The following is a 19,295-nucleotide window of genomic DNA, read 5'->3' on the forward strand; positions in this document are numbered from 1 at the left end:
TGTACGTACCATCAAATCCTCAATTTCAGTTTTCCCTTTTGTCAAGAGTTATAAGCTCCTACCAACAATGTAGAAATTGAGATCAACAACAATCAACTTGATCCAATTCATTGCGCATAGCACCTCACAAAAGCAATATATTCTGCTTATAGATCATCTAGTACTACTCAAGAAAATTCACTCTCGATCGTGATAATTATTCTAAGAACACTAATGTTCTTAGTCAAGGAATTTCTTAACATAGTCTACCCTAGTTATCATGTGCCCAATAACACAAGATCACAAATCATGATCGTTAACTACTCCTACAATTCAGCAAAATAACACTAAGGAGAAGTTTGGATAGTGAGTTGAGGTGAGATGAGATGAGTTGAGATAAAAGTTGAAAGTTGAATAAAATATTGTTAGAATAGTAATTTTTTTAATATTATTATTATTATTAGATTTGAAAAAGTTAAATTGCTTAACGTATTTTGTGTGAAAATTTAAAAAAATTGTAATAATTAGATGAAATGATATGAAATGCTATTTGTATCCAAATAAAAGTGCCACCAAAAAGCTAAGTGCAAAAAATCAAAAAATGGTAAAAGAAGCCCAACGGGAAGAGGGATCCAAATTACTACCGCGTACCAATCTCTCCTAAAGTGCTTGTAATCTCTTTATCCCTAGGTCTATAAGTATATTGCTTTTGTGATCATCATTTGGAAATACTTTTGATCAACATATGGAAATACTTCAATGCTTGCTGAGGTGCAGATAACGGTAATAGCTTGACGGTGAAGTGCAGAATCTCCAATGCTTGCCTAAAGATAAGGAGGACCTACCAAGTGGGGATGCCAGTTACCAAATGTAAGTCTAAATCCTCCTATTAATAATGGACATGAATCTTTAATGCCTATTAGTAGGGAGAATATGCCTTTGATGAAGCAATCAGTTAATAGGAATGATCATCCTACTAAATTCCCTGATTTTTCTCCTAAAATCTTGCTTGCTAATATGGTTACTAATTATATCCAAGTTTATTTTGCTAAACCTCATAGGGTGTTCACGTGGAAAAGGAAAGCCAGATGTTTTTCTGGTAGACATTTTGCTAAGGCTAACAATAATTCTATTGCCACTTGTAATAAAAGATCTGGTGATGATAACAAAGGCAACAATTCAGTGAGTAAGAAACACAAGGTCTAGCTTAGTCTTGTAAGGAGCTTAACTCAGGAATGTTTGGTGGAGGCTGCTATGCAGCCCCACCATCACTAATGATTTGCTTAAGCTAGAACTATCGAGAGCTTGGAAACTATCGAACAATTCGTGAGCTTCACCATCTAGTGAAATCTAAAGGCTTCGTTTGGATCTCAAAATAATCTCAACTCATCTCAACTCATCATTACAACTTTTTTAAATCCCAATACAAAATATAATAAACAATTCAACTTTTTCAAATTCTAAAATAATAATAATATTAAAAAATAATATTCTAACAATATTTTATCATCTCAACTCAACTCAACTCAACTCACTTCAACATCCAAACACAACCTAAGTGCCCTTAACTAGTTTTCTTAATGGAGACCAAATGTTGTAGAGACAAGTTGGAGAAAATCAGAAATAGAATTGGCCTTGACAATAGCTTTGTGATTAATAGCAGAGGTTGGAGGGGAGGGTTGGCTTTATTTTGGAAAGGTAGTGTGAAAATAGAGCTGGAGTCTTATACAAATTGGCATATCTCAGTTTGGGTTACTAGTCCAACAGATGGGGAAAATTGACTTTTTACTGACTTTTATGGTAATCCTGAAACTGCTAAAAGGGGGGATAGTTGGAAGCTTCTCCAAGCATTAAAGCCTAGAAGTGATTTGGCTTGATTATGTGTAGGAGACTTTAACGAGATCCTCAAAAAATCTGAGAAGTTTGGTGCTACTAGAAGACCTACCAGACAAATGGAGGATTTTTAAGTCTACTATTGAGTTTTGAGGATTGCATGACATTGGTCACCTGGGTGATAAATTCACATGGCAGAATAATAGAGAGGGGGAAGCTTTCACAAAGGAAAGGCTTGATAGAGCCTTTGGCAATCAAGCTTGGATTAACACGAATGCTCTTCATTATGTGCACAATTAACCTACGAGGTGTTAGATCACAGTCTAATCTAATTTCTTTACAATCTCAGTTTCCTCAGAGTAAGAAGGACATTATTTTCAGATTCGAGGCTTCATGGTCTGACGAAGTAGATTGTAGCCAACTCATTCAAAGTGTATGGTTTGATCTTTCAGCAACCTCTACCAAAATATAAGCTGCCACCTCAGGTTTGCAGAATTGCCAGGACAAACTTAAACAATGGAGTTCTAAGTTCTGCAAGGATAAAGGTAAGCTAATTAAGTCTAAATCAGAATTGTTGAATTCATTGCTTGATTTAAATAAGGGTAATTTGAATAATGATATAAGGCAGTTGCAAAAGGAGATTGACTATTTGTTGGAGGAGGAAGACACTAAGTGGAAGCAAATGGCTAAGCAAAAATGGCTTAAGGAGGGGGACATGAATACCCAATTCTTTCATAATTGTGCAACTCGGAGAAGGAAGACCAACAAAATTTCTCAGATTACAAAAGAAGATGGCCAGGTGACTAAAGATTCAGAAAAGGTTACTAGCATGTTTCAAACTTATTTCATGAATCTATTTGAGACCTCTAACTCAAGGGACGTATATTCTTGCTTGCAAGGCTTAATGCCTTATGTCACTGCTAAGATGAGTCCTAGGCTCACTAAACATTTCTCTTCTTATGAAGTAAAAGAAGCCATTTTTAGCATGAACCCATTGGAGAGCCCTTGTCCAGATGGGTTTTCAACTATTTTCTATTAGAAACATTGGGATATTTTGGAGCCTGGTATTTCTGCTGCAGCTCTTGATGTTTTGAATGAAGGAAAATGGGCAGCAGGCCTGAGTGATACTTTGATTTCTCTAGTTCCAAAAACAAAGTCCCCTCTCAAGGTTATAGAATACAGGCAAATAAGCCTCTGCAATGTATTGTATAAGATTATTGCCAACGCAATGGCCAATAGACTAAAACTCATTCTCTCTACTATAATTTCCCGAACACAGAGTGCATTTATGCCTGATAGGCTTATAATTGACAATGTTATTGTTGCTTTTGAATCTATGCGTTCAATGAAGGCTGTAATGAAAGGAAAAAAATTATTCATGGCCCTTAGACTAGACATGAGCAAAGCATACGACATGATTGAATGGTTTTTTCTCAAATCTTTGATGTAAAAGATGGGCTTTGATAGTAGGTGGATTGAGCTTGTTATGAGATGTGTTACCTCAGTTTCTTATTCGCTGATCATTAATGGTGTTGCACAAGATAAATTTCTTCCATCTAGGGAGATCAGACAGGGTGATCATCTCTCACCCTACTTGTTCATCATATGTGCTAAAGTACTAAGTCAGCTACTTAATTCAGCCGAAAATTTTGGAATGATTACTAGTCTTCCTTTGGCCAGGGGTTAGTTGCACATTAACCATCTCTTTTTTGCAAATGTTTGCCTACTGTTTTGCAAGGCCAACTCATTAGAGTGGAGTATATTGTTTTTGCTCTTGGAATCTTATGAGCAAGCATCAGGTCAAAGGCTCAACAAGGAAAAAACCTCCATTTTTTTCTACAAGAATAATCGAGAAGAGAACAAGCAGATTATTACTAGTATTGATGGTGTAAGAGCTAATTCCTCTTATGAGAGATATCTAGGTCTGCTAGCTTTGGTGGGGAGATCAAGAGCTTCCTTTTTTAAAGGCATTGTGGATAAAGTGCAAAATTGGCTAAGAAATTGGAATACCAAACATCTCTCACAAGCAGGCAATGAGATCCTTCTTAAGACAGTGGTACAAGCCATCCCCACCTATAGTATGGCATTGTTTAAATTATCTAAGATACTGTTACAAGCTCTTAATACGATCATGAGTAAATATTGGTGGACTCAACAGCCTCAAGATAAGAAGATCCATTGGGTGGATTGGTAGCAGATGAGAACATAAAAAAAGTAAGGGGGCCTAGGATTCAGAGATTTTGAAAATTTTAATTCTGTCATGCTAGCTAAACAAGGATGGAGACTCATCATTAGCTGCAAGAGTGCTTAAAGCAAAATATTTCCTTGCCACTGACTTTCTGAAGGCCAAACTAGGCAACAATACCTCTTATATATGGCAAAGTATTATATCAGCTCGACCATTACTAGAAGAATGCCTTATATGCAGAATTGGTAATGGAGAAGATGTGAGTATAAAGAATGATAGATGGTTACCTCTGTCAGAGAAGCATTTTTATGAAATATGAATCTCATCTTTCTATTATGGGAGTGATCCCTTTTATACACTTTACAGAGAATTTATATGTTACATGATATCCAATAGGAAAATAATACATATTCTAGATATACTAAGGTGGTGCTAGAGAATCATTCATAACAAACTTATCTAGGCTAATAACCTCAGCATTCAACTTTTAGACCCTAGAGCACAATCAGACTTTTACAAGCAGACACCAAAGTATCAAACCTGATTGACCCTTTATCACATTAGTGGAAGGAAAAGATGTTTAATGCCATTTTCTCTATAGAAGAAGCTGCTACTATAAAGTCAATTCCAATCAGACATTAGAATAGACCTTATAAAAGAATTTGCAGATGTACTGCTAAGGAGAATTTCATTGTTAGGAGTGTGTATCATCTATGTAGTGAACTGCAAACTCGAGATAAGGGTCAGTCTTCCTCTCTCATTCCCAAACAAGATGAGTGGACCAATATTTGGCAACTGCAGATCCCTAATGCCAAAAAAGTTTTCTTGTTAAAAGCCTGTCTCAATGCCCTTCCTACTAGAGTTAATCTGTCCAAGAGAAAGATCATTTCAAATTCTAATTGTCCCTTGTTTAAACAACAACTAGAAACCATCGAGCATGTGCTCTGGGAGTGCAATTCAGCTAGTGATGTTTGGGGTCAATGTTCAACAAGTTTACAGAAGAGTGTATCTAACAGTTAGGATTTCAAGGACCTAGAGGAGAAGATGTTCGGTGCCCTTAACCAATTTGAAATGGAGGAATTTGCTGTTATTGGTTGGCTGATCTAGAAGAGAATGAATGAATATGTTTTCAAAGACAAGTTTACTTCTCCTGCTACATTAATGCTTTAAGTAAAAGCCTTACTTTCTGATATAAGGATCAGTTTTGAACTTAGTAGAAGTGTGGGCAATAGGCAACTCTCGACTGATGAATCACAAGCACCTCTTCAAGGTAAGGTAAAATTGAATTGGGATGCAGCTCTAGATAGAGTTGAGTGCAAAGCGGGGATTGGAGCATTTATTCAAGACTGAGAATGGAAGATCAAGGCTACACTTAGATTGCAAAATGACCTGGATCCTGACCCCCTCCTTGTAGAATTAGCAACAGCATTTCATGCAATCTTACTTTGTTAAGAGTTGGGTTTTAGAGACATTATTCTCAAGGGGGATTCACTACAAGTTGGTCAAGGACTTAAAAGTGACAATGAAGTTGGAACAAGTTTTGGCATGTTGCAAGCAGACTCTAGAGTATTGTTGGCAAATTTCAATTCTTGGTCAGTGCACCACACTTGTAGGTCTAATAACAGAGTTGCTCATACCCTTGCAAAAAATGTTTTGGGTGTAATTTCACCTCTCATTGTATTGGATGATATTCCACCATGTATTCTTCCTCTTTTATGGAAGTTTTGAATTAATGCAAATCTGGTTATAAAAAAAAATGCATATAAAAATATTATAAATAAATTTTATAAAAATAAATTTATAAATAAAAATAAATATTTAATTTAATATATTAGATTATAAAATTATTTTTATTATAAAATAAATTTAACATATCTTATAAAATAATATAAATTTATTTTTATAAAATTTTTTATCACTACAACTTCTGCACAGTACAGGACATCCTGTAAAAGTGTTTAAAACTTCGATGGAGCCATAGCTGATGGCGGACGCACCAGACCGACACCAACATGGCATTCGCAGGCGGCAGCTATGATCTACCCCAACATGAGTTGCCTCTCCTCATGCTATGAAAACCTCAGACACTCGCACTCAAATATGCCTCTACTGCTACTGGACCCTCTCTCCCAGAACTCTGCAACTTTTAAAAATACTGTTCTCGACGATTCCTTTGTTTTTTCGCTTTTTGTTTTCCTTGTGATTTTTGCCAGGTTCTTGTGGGACCAAAGAACAGCGCAAGGCAGTGGCTCAGCCTTTTTCCCCAAAACCCAATGGGCCCACCGCCCCATACCGCTGCATCTTCCCTTCCCCTCCCCCCAACACCGCGTGCTTCCATCTTCAGTACCCTCTCTTTTATTTATTTATCTATCTATTGGATTGGTTTTTATTTAGATCAGCAACTTCTGTTTATCCTAAGAAGCATGTGATCATCCTTCTCGATATTTGTAATTTTAGGATTTTAAAAACAAAAAAAAAAAATTCCTTCTTGAAGTAGGAGCAGACATGGACGAAAAATTGTTACAATTTAATATATAAATATAAGAAAAACATATGCAGATTTATTTTTGCAAATTCATAAACTCGGATCTTGATCTTCCAATCTGTCTGTACATGCAACTACAGCTTCATAATGACAAGTATTGCTCCTTCCGAACAAGACCAATTGTAAAATTAATCCTCTATATATTCAGTACCTAATGTTCGGAATAATTATTTTTTATTTTCCATCTAAAAATTAATTAACTAAGATCAATTCGAAAATGATACTTTGCCCATGGTTTTGTTCTCTAATTTTGACGTTTGTATATTTTATTTTTTAATTTTTTTAATAATTAAGAAAGTGATTACTAATGAATTGATGTATTATAAAATCATTACAAAAAATACGAGCATTTGTGATAAATTATTTACGACGAAAACAAATTCATTTTAACAGAAAATAATCATTTATGCAGGAAATAATTGACAATAAATAAACAGTTTTCTTGTAGTGAATTGATTACAAGTTGTATGAAGATCAGAACGTGTAGTACTTAACGGTGCAATTCATAAAATATTGGCCCAATACAAAAATATTACATATATAGTATAAACATATCTTGAATATATCCTATAAAATAATCGCAATAATAGTGCATTAATATATTATGCATGCGTTACATAATTAAGACAACTGTTAGTTGTAGCTAGCATATATAATTCTAATTAATTGGGTGCATGTGATTCAGCTTAATTGGCTGGCTAAGCTGTTCCTCTGATGATTGTCTTGAGCAATGCAAGGCCTTGTGATCCTCAAAAACCATATAATTATTATTACCATCTAAATATAATTAAGAATATAGGGAGGAATTAATTGTTATTATATCCAATTTAATATGTCTGCATTGCTGGACCAGTGTCAGGCATCTCTTCCATTATTCTTGAATCACATTGGCTAATGGCACTGAGATTTGTTTGGCATGCATGCCTCAAACCCCAAATGCAAAGACAGCACCTCGGTTTCTGTGTGGGGATCAGAGAGAATGGAATCTTAAATCCTTCTTTCAGTTCTTATTTTATTTGATCTTTTTGCAGTATATACTGATGGGGGAATCATCATGTGAAGGCAAGTTCGTTCTTTTTCTAAGAAAGCTATTGCTCTAGTTGCGGTGTCACAAGGATCTGCTTGCCTTTCCCTGAAAGAGCCCTTTTCACTCTGCTTCTTCTTCTTCTTCTTCTTCTTCTTCTTCTTCTTCAGGACAACACAAGTTGTGTTCTCCTCGGCTCATGAAACTCTTACAGGTCAGAAGGGTCAGTCTTATCCATTTTAGCCAGTACCTTTTGCATGTATATCACTTGATCAATGGCGTAGAGTGTATCATGAAAAGATACATGAGTCTGGGCATATATAGAAACTTATACAGGCTCGCTTTTTATCGATATAATGATGCATATGAGTGCGTCCATGTGTTTTACTCTCTCTCTCTCTCTACTGTTCTATCATGTTTAGTTTTCTTACCGCTGTGCCCCCCAAAAGGAAAAGTTCACAAGCACAATAGAGAACATTGTTATAAATAAATAGAGACATGTTCAGCATGTGAGTGAGAGAAATCGTTTCTTGTAGTCCTACAACAGCCGAAATAGTTGAATGGTCTTCATAGCGTACGTTTTGTTTCCAAAATAAAAAGCATACTATAAATTTGCAACTGTGAATGAATGCCGTTATACCCCTATATAACGTTCCGGAAGTCAGGCTTTATGAACAGAAAAGAAAGCTTTGACCACTGATGTAAAAGGGCAAAAAAGAAAATCTATGTACTACTGCAGGCATTACTGTGCTGATGGATCTATATGATTCCCTGCCATGTTGTAAGATATTTCATATGGGAAATTACTGTTTGTTGTGGCTCAAAATGAATTACTACTCAGAAGAACAGGAATAAGAATACAGACAAATTATACTGAAAAGTTGTTGATCTTATCAACTCATATCCATTGCTGCTCGAAAATTATTCGATAATGCTTGCCATACATATCTAGTCTCTTTGTTTGAGAAGAACTAATAATTGATGCATTCTTAGCTCTGAACCTCTCTGATATTTCCTCATTCACAGGTTTAGCTGTGAGGAACTAATTTATTGGAGAGGATATGAGATCCAGATCATGCATAACTGAACACTAGTTCGTAAAAACCGAAAGATTCCCAACTGTTACTGTTCGTGTATATTCTTGAACTTCAATGGAGAAGCTTCTGAAACCATATGACAGGGAATACATGAGATTGGCCATGATAAAACATGAAGAGACATTCAAGGAGCAGGTACTTTTCTTCCTCTATTTCACCCCTCTAGCTAGCTAGAGGCCTTTTTCATACGGTTCAGTTGAGTTGTATTTGTTTTGAACTCTGAGAATGATCTTGCAGGTATGTGAACTTCATCGTCTATATCGTATCCAGAAGATGTTAATGAAAAACAATGGAAGCAGCAGGCCAAATGGACGGAGTCAAGAACTATGGAATTTGAGGAATGAACTTATTTACATTCAGGCTAGTCATCATCATCGTGAAGCACAACAGTACTACAAGCCACAAAGGAAACTTGATCTGGAAAGGCCTGCTGAGGATTACATTGCAGAGTCAGATGGCAATGGAGCTGTAGAGATTATAGAGGAGAGTGAGATTGAGCTGACTCTGGGCCCATCAAGTTTCAATCGAAGAAAGAAACCCGAGACTCCCCTAACCTCAGATTCCGGACCAAGCTTCTCTTCTTCCTCTACCGGATCAAGTCGGATAAATAGGACTAGTACATGGACCCATCAAATGACTAGAGACGAATTCAATGTCCATGAACTGGGGCTCGTCCAGATGCCTTCAGACATGACATCGGGGTCCCATAGTAGAAGCAAAAACAATATTGATGTTGAAGAACAGTTAAGACAGGAGATCGAGAGACGAAATCAGCCTCCTTGGCTTTTTCAAGTCTTGAGTTTGAACATCGCCTGACATGAAAAAATCATCCAAGTGTAGGTGATATGTTATGAATTTCATTATAGTCGGCTAATCCAATGACTAATGTTTGCGTGTAGTTGTCTGCTTAGTTTTCAGTATAATGGGTGATGGGGTCTGGTGTAAAGTAATTTTCATGACTTGAAAATCCATCACAAATTTACCAGTGACCTCATTTAAGTTTTTCAATGATCATTCGTGAGTCATATCCATACAACATCATCAATACTGCCTAAGCCCTTAAAAATGTCTTCGACCGAGTTGATACTGCTTCCTGGCAAAGCTTCAAGCAAAGAGGTCGGGCTAAACTAATATCTAGCAGTCGCTCTTTCGGTCGTAACTTGGTAGACAGTAAGGCCAACTAATCCCAATTTGTTCTTTCGATCTTGGCACGGTTTTCTGTTTGCTTAACTACCTAAAGTTTCAGCTTCTCGAAAGGAAAAACTTCAGGGGGATTAACTTTGCAGGATGTTGGAGTCCAATATTCCAGTGTCTTAAACAACAATTAACTGTTCTGATTGCATTGTCATAAAGGACATGGAGGGGCTTGAAAGTGAAAAAAATTAAAATTACTAAGAATGGTTTGAAGAGGGAAAGGGGGCAGAAGGAAGCAAGGAAGGCCTAGGCAAATAGTTCACTCGACCTCCTTGCTAGATGTATGCGGTCTATAAGGGTTTACACTCAGAATGAAAATGAAATATTCACTTGCCTTTCATTACATGTCAATACAATATATATGCTATACAATGACGGAAATGAAGAAAATAATTACGCTATACAGCAAGCTGGCTAATCTCTAGAGTATAATTACATTCCATACAAGATACAAATGCTAGAATCATAGAGATTATTGTGGGTGATTTGCTTTGTCCGTTACACGGTCCAGCGAGCGAGTGACCAATATTAGCGCACCTTAAGCGAAGATGAAGTAAGATCTCACTCATGAGTTCACTCGACTCTTCAAAGCATAGTCAAGCAATATATGTGCTTCCAATTCGCTAAAAGTGTTGTATACATGATCTTATTTGAGCAAATGTGCTTGATTACTTTTTATTTTTAAGAATGTTGACTTTTGATATCAATTTAATTTTGTATGGTTTGTAACGGTATTTAATAGCATTTCATGTTTCTTTTGGAAGAATTAATAGATCATAGTATTGATGTCGTGTTTCGTGGGCTTGGGCAACTCTACACTAGCAGTGATTAGACTCTTCCCTACATGGAGGAGAAGGGGACCTCGGGGTGTGTTATGCCTTTGACGCTCAAGTTAGTTTCAATGTAGGAGATGAAGAGAGAAAAAAATAGTAGAGATAAGTGTAGATGTTAACCTGCTTGTCGATTGCCAAAGGCGTCTATTTAAACCTATCGGTCTAGTCTCCATGGTTGTTGGGTGTTGCTTTGTAGGAGATCGGTTATTCATGATGTCCACTTGTCACGTCCCAGGCCGCATTGCATGCAGCGTGCCTTCTTCCCTAAGTGTCTTTTGTTCCATTAATGCATAGTGTGAACCGCCTTGGATATTCCTGGGTTGTATTGAATGCGGCATACCTTCTCCTTTAAGTCTCTCGACGCCACATTAATGCAGGGGTGCACCACCTTGCACATTCCTGGGTCGCATTGAATGCGGCATCCCTTCTTCCTCAAGTCTTTCTCATGTTTTCTAGTTGGGCTTTTGACGTGCGCTCAGCCCGACCCATATCTCATACCTTGGTTTCGACCTAAGTCTTCCTAACACACTCAGTCCTACCCAGACCTCACATCTAGGCTTCGACTCGGGTCTTTCTCCTAGTCCGGTCCAGGGAATAATTCCCTTCACACATAGATCAGTGAGTTTCTTTATTTCCAGTGATCTTAGAGTGAGTTTCTTTACAATTTCATGATAGTTGTGTAATTGCTATATTCATTGAGATGAAATATTGTAGTGATCGTCATTATAGATATGATCCTATCGCCTGAGAATTTGTTGATGAACTAAAATTTCCATTGGATATGGGAAGTAGGATTAATCCCTTCCACTAATTAGAAATATCATTATCTCTTAAATTTGTTGTCATCTCAATTTTTGAATTAGGAAAATTTGGTCATGAGGCCACCCTAGCCACTAGCGGTGGCCATGTTCTAGGGTGGCCAACCAAAACCGGTCTAACATTTTTTGGCCACCACTCGATGGCCAAATCTTGGTCATCGAGTGGGTGACCTTGTTTGGGCCACCCTTTGGCTGTCGAGATCTGGCCACCATTCGATGGAGAGAAATCGACCACCACAAAGGTTGGTTGGTTATCGCCACCCTAGTGGTATCCAGAACAAGGCCACCACTAGTGGTTGCGTTGGTTGCTACCACCAATGGTTGCCGACTTTTTCTTTTGTTTTAATTTCTAAATTTTTAGTAATAATTTCTTTTATTATTATTAAAATTATTTTTGGTTAAAAATATTTGATTTAATTTCTTAAAAGATTATAGATGACACTTGACAGTTTGTGATTGGGTCATGGATTTCATATTAATGATGACGGATGAAAAAGTTGATGGTGGGACCTACTTCGAAATAACTAAAAATACAATATGATATTAATACTGACGGTGGGACCTAGAGTTCCGGCTCTTGTAGAAGTTAATTTTGCGAAGTTGGGTTTGAGACTCGATTGTTAGTTTAAAAGTTAGAGTCTTTGGTGTAAACATATTTGATAAGATGTTATTAGATGTGTTCTAAATGGGTCAGCCTGTTAACTAGCAAGTGCTTATGGAATATATGAATGGAAATTTCATAACTAGAGTAGTTCTGACTAGTTATAAGTGAAGCTCATGAAGTTATTTTGTTAGTTTGGAATTGAGTAGTAACCGGGTTAGAAAAAATGAAACCATGGGGTTATTGTCGTGGAATCGCTTAGTTGTGTCATTTTATTTTATTTTTTTAGATGTGTGCATTTATTTGTATTAACTAATAGTATGTTTAATTATATTTAGGTGACGATCAATTTTGTTTAACACTGTTGTGAGGATTTTTCAGAAAAGTTGAAGAGTCAGGTAAGGGTATTTCCTATGTTAGATTTTGCATAAAAAAAAATCGACAAAAGTTGATTTGATGAAAACATGCATTTTGTTTTGTTTTGAGAAACTTGTAAACAACCCCAATCATTTTAATTACCTGCATTACTCATGATATCCGTATAAAAATATATATATATATATATTTTCTGTCATGACTAGTGTAGATATGAAAATTTTTTGGCTTTATGTTCTCAATTGTATACAAAGAGTGAATATGAAATTTAAAAATTTATGCATGATTATGTAATGATGATCTAAAGTTTTGATTATGCGAAGATGGTTTGAATCTGTTCAATACTCTATTATGATATGATGTGACATTTGAAAACTTCTGGCATGACATTCTGTTTCTGTACCAACTTCTCTATTTTTGGTGCACCCACTTTAGAAACAAAGTGGTTTTCTGCGTGATCTTTCATATATGCGTACTTGGAGCTCCGAGAATAATAAAGAGAAGATTTCACATTCTGTTTCCGTTCGATTGGCTGCTAGGATTTGTACAACCCTACCACATGAGTTAAACATAAAATTATGTTCTGATATGATGATGTTTTAGTTATGTTATGCCAAAAGACTTTTGAAAATGAATATTTTGAATTGTCACTCTGATATTTTTTATAACATATTTTGTTCTGCATTCTGTTACTAACTCATGTTTACATACTAATATATGTACATTGCTTATTGAGTTATTGATAACTCACCCCCTATCTCCACTGCATTTTCAAGTGTTTTGAATGTTTCAGTTGAGGATCAAGAATATGAAGCATGTGCAAGAATATGTGAGCATAGTAGATTAAGTACAAAGAGGGTACTTCAATTGTTAGAGAGTTTTATTCAGTAAATTTGTTTTGTTTTGTTAATGTGGTATTTTGGAAGGTTGACATTTATTTTGAGATTTTGTGGTATCTTAGATTAATTATATTAGAGTAGTTGATTTGAAACAATGAACTTTATATTCTATAGAGACTTTTGAGTATATATATTATGTTGTTGGGAGATGATTTTAGTCCCTTGAAAGTATACGAGGATCTTGTCGAGAAAAATGGCTCAAGTAGTCGTATGTTGATGTGGATAATTTTGTAGGCCATATTTCGGCTTCTATTGGATTGGTTATTGACCAAGGCCCTCCAATATCCGGCTCATTATCGCCTCATTTTTAGCTTCTTGTTAGCTCTGGATTTAGTAAACCCATTTTGTCTCACATCAATCCAAACTAGACTACAATTTTAATGAGAATTGTCTCGGGACATGTTTGTCTTACTTCCGCACTTCCCATATCCACAGCGATCAGCATCCAGTCCACATGCACTTCACGAAGGCTGTCCGCCCTTGAGCTAACCTTACTTTCCGTGAAGGCTAATCTTTATCACAAAGGTCTCAATAATTTGAACATAGACCCCACTGGGTGTAGTGTCATTATCAGGATAATGTTTTCAATACACCTTCTCTGCTTAGTTGTTTATGTCTCATCTTCGTCTTTAATATCACATCTTGCATGCTCTTTCTTAATTCAAGATCGTGATCAACGGTGTAAACTAGTTACAACGATTGCACGACAATTTATTTCACTCTTTATACCTTCTAGCTAGCTTTGTATTATAGACTTCTTGTTCTTGAGGATACGATAGAATGACATAATTTACAACGACTTTACACATCCAAGTAGAGAGGGGGAAAGGTCGCTGAAAAGCTGCTAATCCCCTTTTCTCAAAAGGGGGGCCAGTGCCCCTATATTCTAAGAGTAATGTTAGAGAGAAATCATTATAATAGTGTACACTTTACATTCACTGCGTGACTGCTTCTAGTTGATTGTTCCCAATACTCATTTGGAGAGATGTGTGATCTAGATGATGCTATATCATGTGTACAAAATGGATGCTCCCAATAGTGACTTCTATCTATATTTACTCATATTTTATATATAGCCTCTCAAGTCCCAATTTTTTGTAACCCCTTGGGATCCCTGCAAGGAAGTCAGCAGCTAGTTTCCTTGCCTAAAGATATGCCACAAGTTAAATGATAGTTTTTGTAAAAGTGCCTGAAGTTCCTCCCAGAATTCATCCAGGTACCAAACACCACAAGGAGAAGATTTGATCTAATTAATAAACACTTGAGAGTCCATCTCTATCTCCACTCTAGTAATGAGTTTTTGTCGAGTGTTTGTTCATCTCTATGCTAATCCCCTTTTCGAGTGTTACAAACAAAGCAATTAATATCTTAAGAAATGGAGTGCCGGCGATCTTTGCCGGGTTTTGTCCGACCAGGTGTGGCACCATCACTTCGTATGAAAGGAGTAAGACGCCCAAGTTTTTTGGACACGCTGCCTATGAATGATTTTCGAGGCAGAGGCGGTTTATCCGCTGATTTCATAGCATTTCTCATTGGAGTACTTACAGATGGTCCAAGTGCCGCCGACTTTTCAATATCTTTCAGTCTCATTTTCATCTTCATCATCTCTGTTTTCAAGTCCTCATTCTCTCTCCGGAGGCTGGATAGCTCTTCCGAGACTGGGGGGATATCAGCACTGGGGTATAAGTTTAACTTTGAAGGAAGTGCAGGAGAATCTGCACTCGTGAGGCCACCATTCATGACATCTCTAAGGCGTTGTTGCTCGTGATAAAGAACTTGAACCACGGTTTGAACGGGAAGCCTGTCATTCTGAGCAGCATGTGCACAGGCCTCCCGAGATAGTTTCTGACAGTCCATCAAGCTGCAAACTTTCTTTCTCTCCATGTCACTTAATGCGGGATGAGCCTGTAAATTACAAACAGAATGGCTGATCAACGAGGATAAAAAGGCTACAAGTACATTTTAGATTTCCTAGATTTGGTCTTTAGTTTGAATTTCTTCAGCAATTTCGCTCATAATTTGAAAAGAAAGCCTTGAGCACCAAAATTGATGTCTAAACCATTTGATGTTTTGAATGGTTTTGGTAAAAAAAACATCATTGCCACTATATGTTCAAGAAATCCTTTTAGCTGTGAAGGCACATAACAGCAAGTTGTTATTGAGGTCTATACCATATCTAATCATTTCTAATGCGTGAAGAAATTGTTGTTCAGAGAGAAGTTTTGTGTAGTTATTTCCAAAACTCGGGTAGCAACAGCAGATAAAGCAATCGTGTTGATGGCTCTCTTTTTCATTCTTTTTTGTTCATAGTGAAAGTAATATACTGAACGTAAGAGATTGAACCTTTAGGTAGATGTCTATGGCTCTGTACATCCCATCTTCTGTTACCCTCGATTGTTCAGGGATGAGTTCACCAAGACCGATGAACCTTGTAACGGATACGTTTCTATCGGAGGCTATTTCAGAAAGGTAGTTCTCCATTAGCTTCCCAACCCGTTCCATATTGCTAGGTGGAGGAGAAACATAGTCATGATCATCTGCATTGTAGCCCAACCGACTCCCATCGATTTCGAATTCTAGGAAATTCATCATGATCCGCTGCACTGTGTCCACATCAAACAACGTGTCCCCAGTAAAGGAATAAGAAGGAATCAAGAGATCGTCCAAAACAGCCTGGCCCAATTGCATGCCCATCCTCTTCTCCAAATCAAGCCGGCAAGCAACTGTTGTCTCTAGATATATTGCAGCTCGAAGCAGCATAGACAGAAAGCTAACAGATATTGCATTCTTTTCCCTTGGTAACAGACTCACTATTGTTTCTAACACAACCCTCTTTTCGTGCTCTTGTCGTAGCTCAATTTTCTTCCTTCCCTTTCCAACGATTTCCTTGTAACAAATTCGAATTTGGGTTAGCCAAGCCACATAAACCAGATAAGTGAAAACATATCATTGTATTAGAGTAGGATCTCACCAAACCTCGGAGGGATTTCTGTGCATAGAGCATTAGTATTGGACCAAGAGCGTAATGTTTAAAACCTCTAGCTATCATTGCAACCAGAACTCGTTGGAAAATATCAATTCTAAGAACAATAAAATCCTCTGCCCACCAATCAACAATGGCCTTTGAGTGAGATACAGAAGAAGAAATTGTACCCTCATTGATACTCTCAGCCCTACTTGAAAAGCAGAACTGGCTCTCTTCGCAGGCTATATATGCAATGGCATCTATGCATCGACTCACCAATTTTACCCTCTCTGCAATTGGAAGGAGGTTTTCTGACATACGTAAAACAGAAAGCGTCCCTGCGATGCTCTTAAGCGCCACTTCATTCAAGTAAGCTTCAGTTCTTCCCACCAAGTTTCCAACAGCATAGTCCTCAGTCATCTCTAGATACTCTGCCACGCATCGGAGCACAGCAATGTTTTCTGTTGTCATCTCAAAATTTATGCCATAACAGAATTTAGCTGCAAGTTCGAATGCTTCTTCCCCACCCGGAATTCCATGGAGTTCAATGATAGAAAGATCAGCATCACTAGACTCAGATACCAGTTTCCTTATATATCCACACTTAGAGACTAATGGGAACTGCAATTTGAAGTAAGTAATAAACAGCAAAATTCAATACCACTTGTGATTAAATTTAGATTCTATGTTAGATTTCTGTTGCTTGGAATTATAAAAGCATATAAAGAGCAAAAGAAATACAAGTCAGGATATGCTTCAATATCTAGTTCTACTTAAAACTGTCGAGTGTTCTTCCTGTTACTGATTATGTAAGATAATCTGTGAGGCGGGAATTAATATTGGATTTCACCTTATGCAAGGAAAAAGAGCTTCCTCCAACTTGAATGGTAACATCACTTGGGATCTCCTGTGAGAAAATCCTGTAAAAAGTTTTGACACCATCTTCAATATTTCTACCCACTAATTTCTCTTGTAAGAAAAGCCACCAAACAATGAGTGTAACACATGATTTTAGCACTAAAAAACAACCCATTAAAACATTTAGTTAAAGACAAAACGAATGTATCGAAGCAAACCATTCACTGGTTCTCTTCAGGGCAGTGGAAAAAAGCTCCTTCTTAGAATACATGCTAACAGTGGTGGGTGCGGTCTCCTTCTGATCTAGATCCTCCATAGCCAGCTGAGACTGAGGCACCCTTTATCACTGTCTATTCTCCATAATCTTCATAATATAGTGGATGATGAAGCCAGCAAGAGCATAGAAAGGCTGAGATGCAATTCCTGTCTCGGGTTTTGGTACTGAAACAACACCTGCATGTGAGCTATGTCATCCCCAGTACTTTTGTTTCTTTTTTGGCACTTTTTTTTTTCAAAATTCAACATATAAGAACCTCATGACCTGAACTAGTATGCAGTAATAATGATAATAGAAGCTGAAGCTGAAGCTATAGCTCTCTGTTCTCTAAATTCTAATACTAACTCCATTATACATCCCACTTCACTTCAGCTATCTTGGGTGAATCAACCAAATTGGCCTCCTGTGTCTGGGGCTAAAGATATCATAACCTATTGATTTGTGCCATGGGTAAAGTACGGAAATGAAGGGCAGTTTGGGCATTACAAATAGGCAGGGTTGGATAAACAGTAGATTTTAGTATGTGGTGAAGGGCTTAGGGAGCTGAGCAGGGATGATGTGGTTGCGTGTTTATTGGTGGCTAACACGAATATGAGTTTCCACGTGGGATTTCTTCTTACCCACAAAGGTACCGATTTTTCCTAGCTTTTCATTCTTGCAATTTTCATTGTAAACTGATTTAAGACAAAGACATGAAAAGCAATTTAACAATTTAAAAAAAAATAAAAAAAAATAAAAAAAAAAAGGTTCACATCACAAAGTTTGATTAGGAAGTGTGCTCAGAAAAGGAAAAAAACTTGATAAAGCATTAACATCAATTGATAATGCATGAAAGGTCGTGCATGCAATGCCATTCAAATTATCAGCTATTGTGAATTAACTTGATAAAGCATTATCTGCAATTATTTGAACATTTTTTTTTTTAGCTTTGGAGTTTTATGCTTTGTCCTTCAATTTGGTTTTGGCTTTTTCCCTTAAAACTATTTATTTAATATTTTTTTATTATATAAAATCAAACTATCTCATTTCATATAATCATTATAACTTTCAAAATTTTTTAAATTTTAAAATAAAAATAATATTATAAATTTATATTATAATAATATTTTATTCAAATTTTAACAAAACAATTCATCTTAACTGCATAACTAAACAAGACCTAAATGATTTTTTATTTTTTTATTTTTTTATTTCTACACTATTTTTTTTAAGTTTTTTTTTTTTTTTAATCTTTTATTTAACATGTTCATGGCTTTGTGAAATGATAATTGAAGTATCACATAACTATTGATGCCGATGTGGCCAAGTTTTTTATGGTTTATTTACTTGGAAAACAAAAGGACTATATTAAAAGAAAATAAATTCAAAAACTAATTGTATAAAATTAAAGGCCTCACACCGGGATGTACGTTCACATCAAATTAAAGGGTTCTCCTTCAAATCTTGATTGATCATTGGACAGATTATTAAATCCATTAATTGACTTCATCCCTCATTATTTCAGTGGGGTCTATTGCCTATAGGTTGGCCAAAACATCTCTGTTATGTTTAGATTCTAATTTTGTTCATCAATCAATCTCCCAAAAATTGGCATATTATCGTGAAAACACCTAAACATAATTTAATTTAGATAACAATAAAAAGGATTTGAATTTAATTGGCATATAGTCAACCTTATCGTCTAAATAGTGACCTAATTAACACACTCAAATTCTAATTTAAGCGCCTGAAAACTACTTTTAAGAGATTTGAATTTTTCTGTTTTTTATAATATCTTTCAAAAATTAGATGATTTACGTGACAAAATCA

At 36.3% G+C, this 19,295-nt stretch overlaps 2 protein-coding genes across 4 annotated transcripts; one reads left to right on the top strand and one right to left on the bottom strand.

The window, feature by feature from the left end:
- The first annotated feature begins 7,681 nt into the window (after positions 1–7,681).
- On the top strand, positions 7,682–9,616 carry LOC108979897. Of its 3 annotated transcripts, none has more exons than XM_018950669.2 (3): positions 7,682–7,783; positions 8,596–8,801; positions 8,904–9,616. In XM_018950669.2, the coding sequence occupies exons 2-3, from the start codon at positions 8,721–8,723 to the stop codon at positions 9,480–9,482; spliced, it is 660 nt and encodes a 219-aa protein (XP_018806214.1). In that variant the 5' UTR covers positions 7,682–7,783; positions 8,596–8,720; the 3' UTR covers positions 9,483–9,616. The 3 variants fall into 3 exon arrangements, with proteins under 3 accessions (XP_018806214.1, XP_035539552.1, XP_018806215.1); XM_035683659.1 differs by lacking the exon at positions 7,682–7,783 and adding an exon at positions 8,335–8,350; XM_018950670.2 differs by lacking the exon at positions 7,682–7,783 and adding an exon at positions 8,409–8,449.
- Positions 9,617–14,601: 4,985 nt separating this feature from the next.
- Positions 14,602–17,947, bottom strand: LOC108979898 (BTB/POZ domain-containing protein SR1IP1-like). Its single transcript, XM_035683593.1, has 6 exons — positions 17,751–17,947; positions 17,428–17,662; positions 17,202–17,271; positions 16,358–16,972; positions 15,730–16,272; positions 14,602–15,291 (listed from the first exon to the last, which is right to left on the bottom strand). Exons 2-6 carry the CDS (start codon positions 17,523–17,525, stop codon positions 14,755–14,757), a joined length of 1,863 nt encoding a protein of 620 aa, XP_035539486.1. The 5' UTR covers positions 17,526–17,662; positions 17,751–17,947; the 3' UTR covers positions 14,602–14,754.
- Between the last annotated feature and the right edge of the window lie 1,348 nt (positions 17,948–19,295).

Source organism: Juglans regia, chromosome 12, assembly GCF_001411555.2.
Source record: "Juglans regia cultivar Chandler chromosome 12, Walnut 2.0, whole genome shotgun sequence".
Classification (NCBI taxonomy): Eukaryota; Viridiplantae; Streptophyta; class Magnoliopsida; order Fagales; family Juglandaceae; genus Juglans; species Juglans regia.

Coding starts and splice junctions, on each gene's coding strand:
- LOC108979897 (XM_018950669.2), top strand. CDS start 8,721: ATGGAGAAGCTTCTGAAACCATATGACAGGGAATACATGAGATTGGCC. Junction 8,802..8,903: donor AAGAGACATTCAAGGAGCAG/GTACTTTTCTTC, acceptor ATGATCTTGCAG/GTATGTGAACTTCATCGTCT.
- LOC108979898 (XM_035683593.1), bottom strand. CDS start 17,525: ATGGAGGATCTAGATCAGAAGGAGACCGCACCCACCACTGTTAGCATG. Junction 17,272..17,427: donor CTGAAGAGAACCAGTGAATG/GTTTGCTTCGAT, acceptor AACTTTTTACAG/GATTTTCTCACAGGAGATCC. Junction 15,292..15,729: donor CCATAGACATCTACCTAAAG/GTTCAATCTCTT, acceptor TGTAATTTACAG/GCTCATCCCGCATTAAGTGA.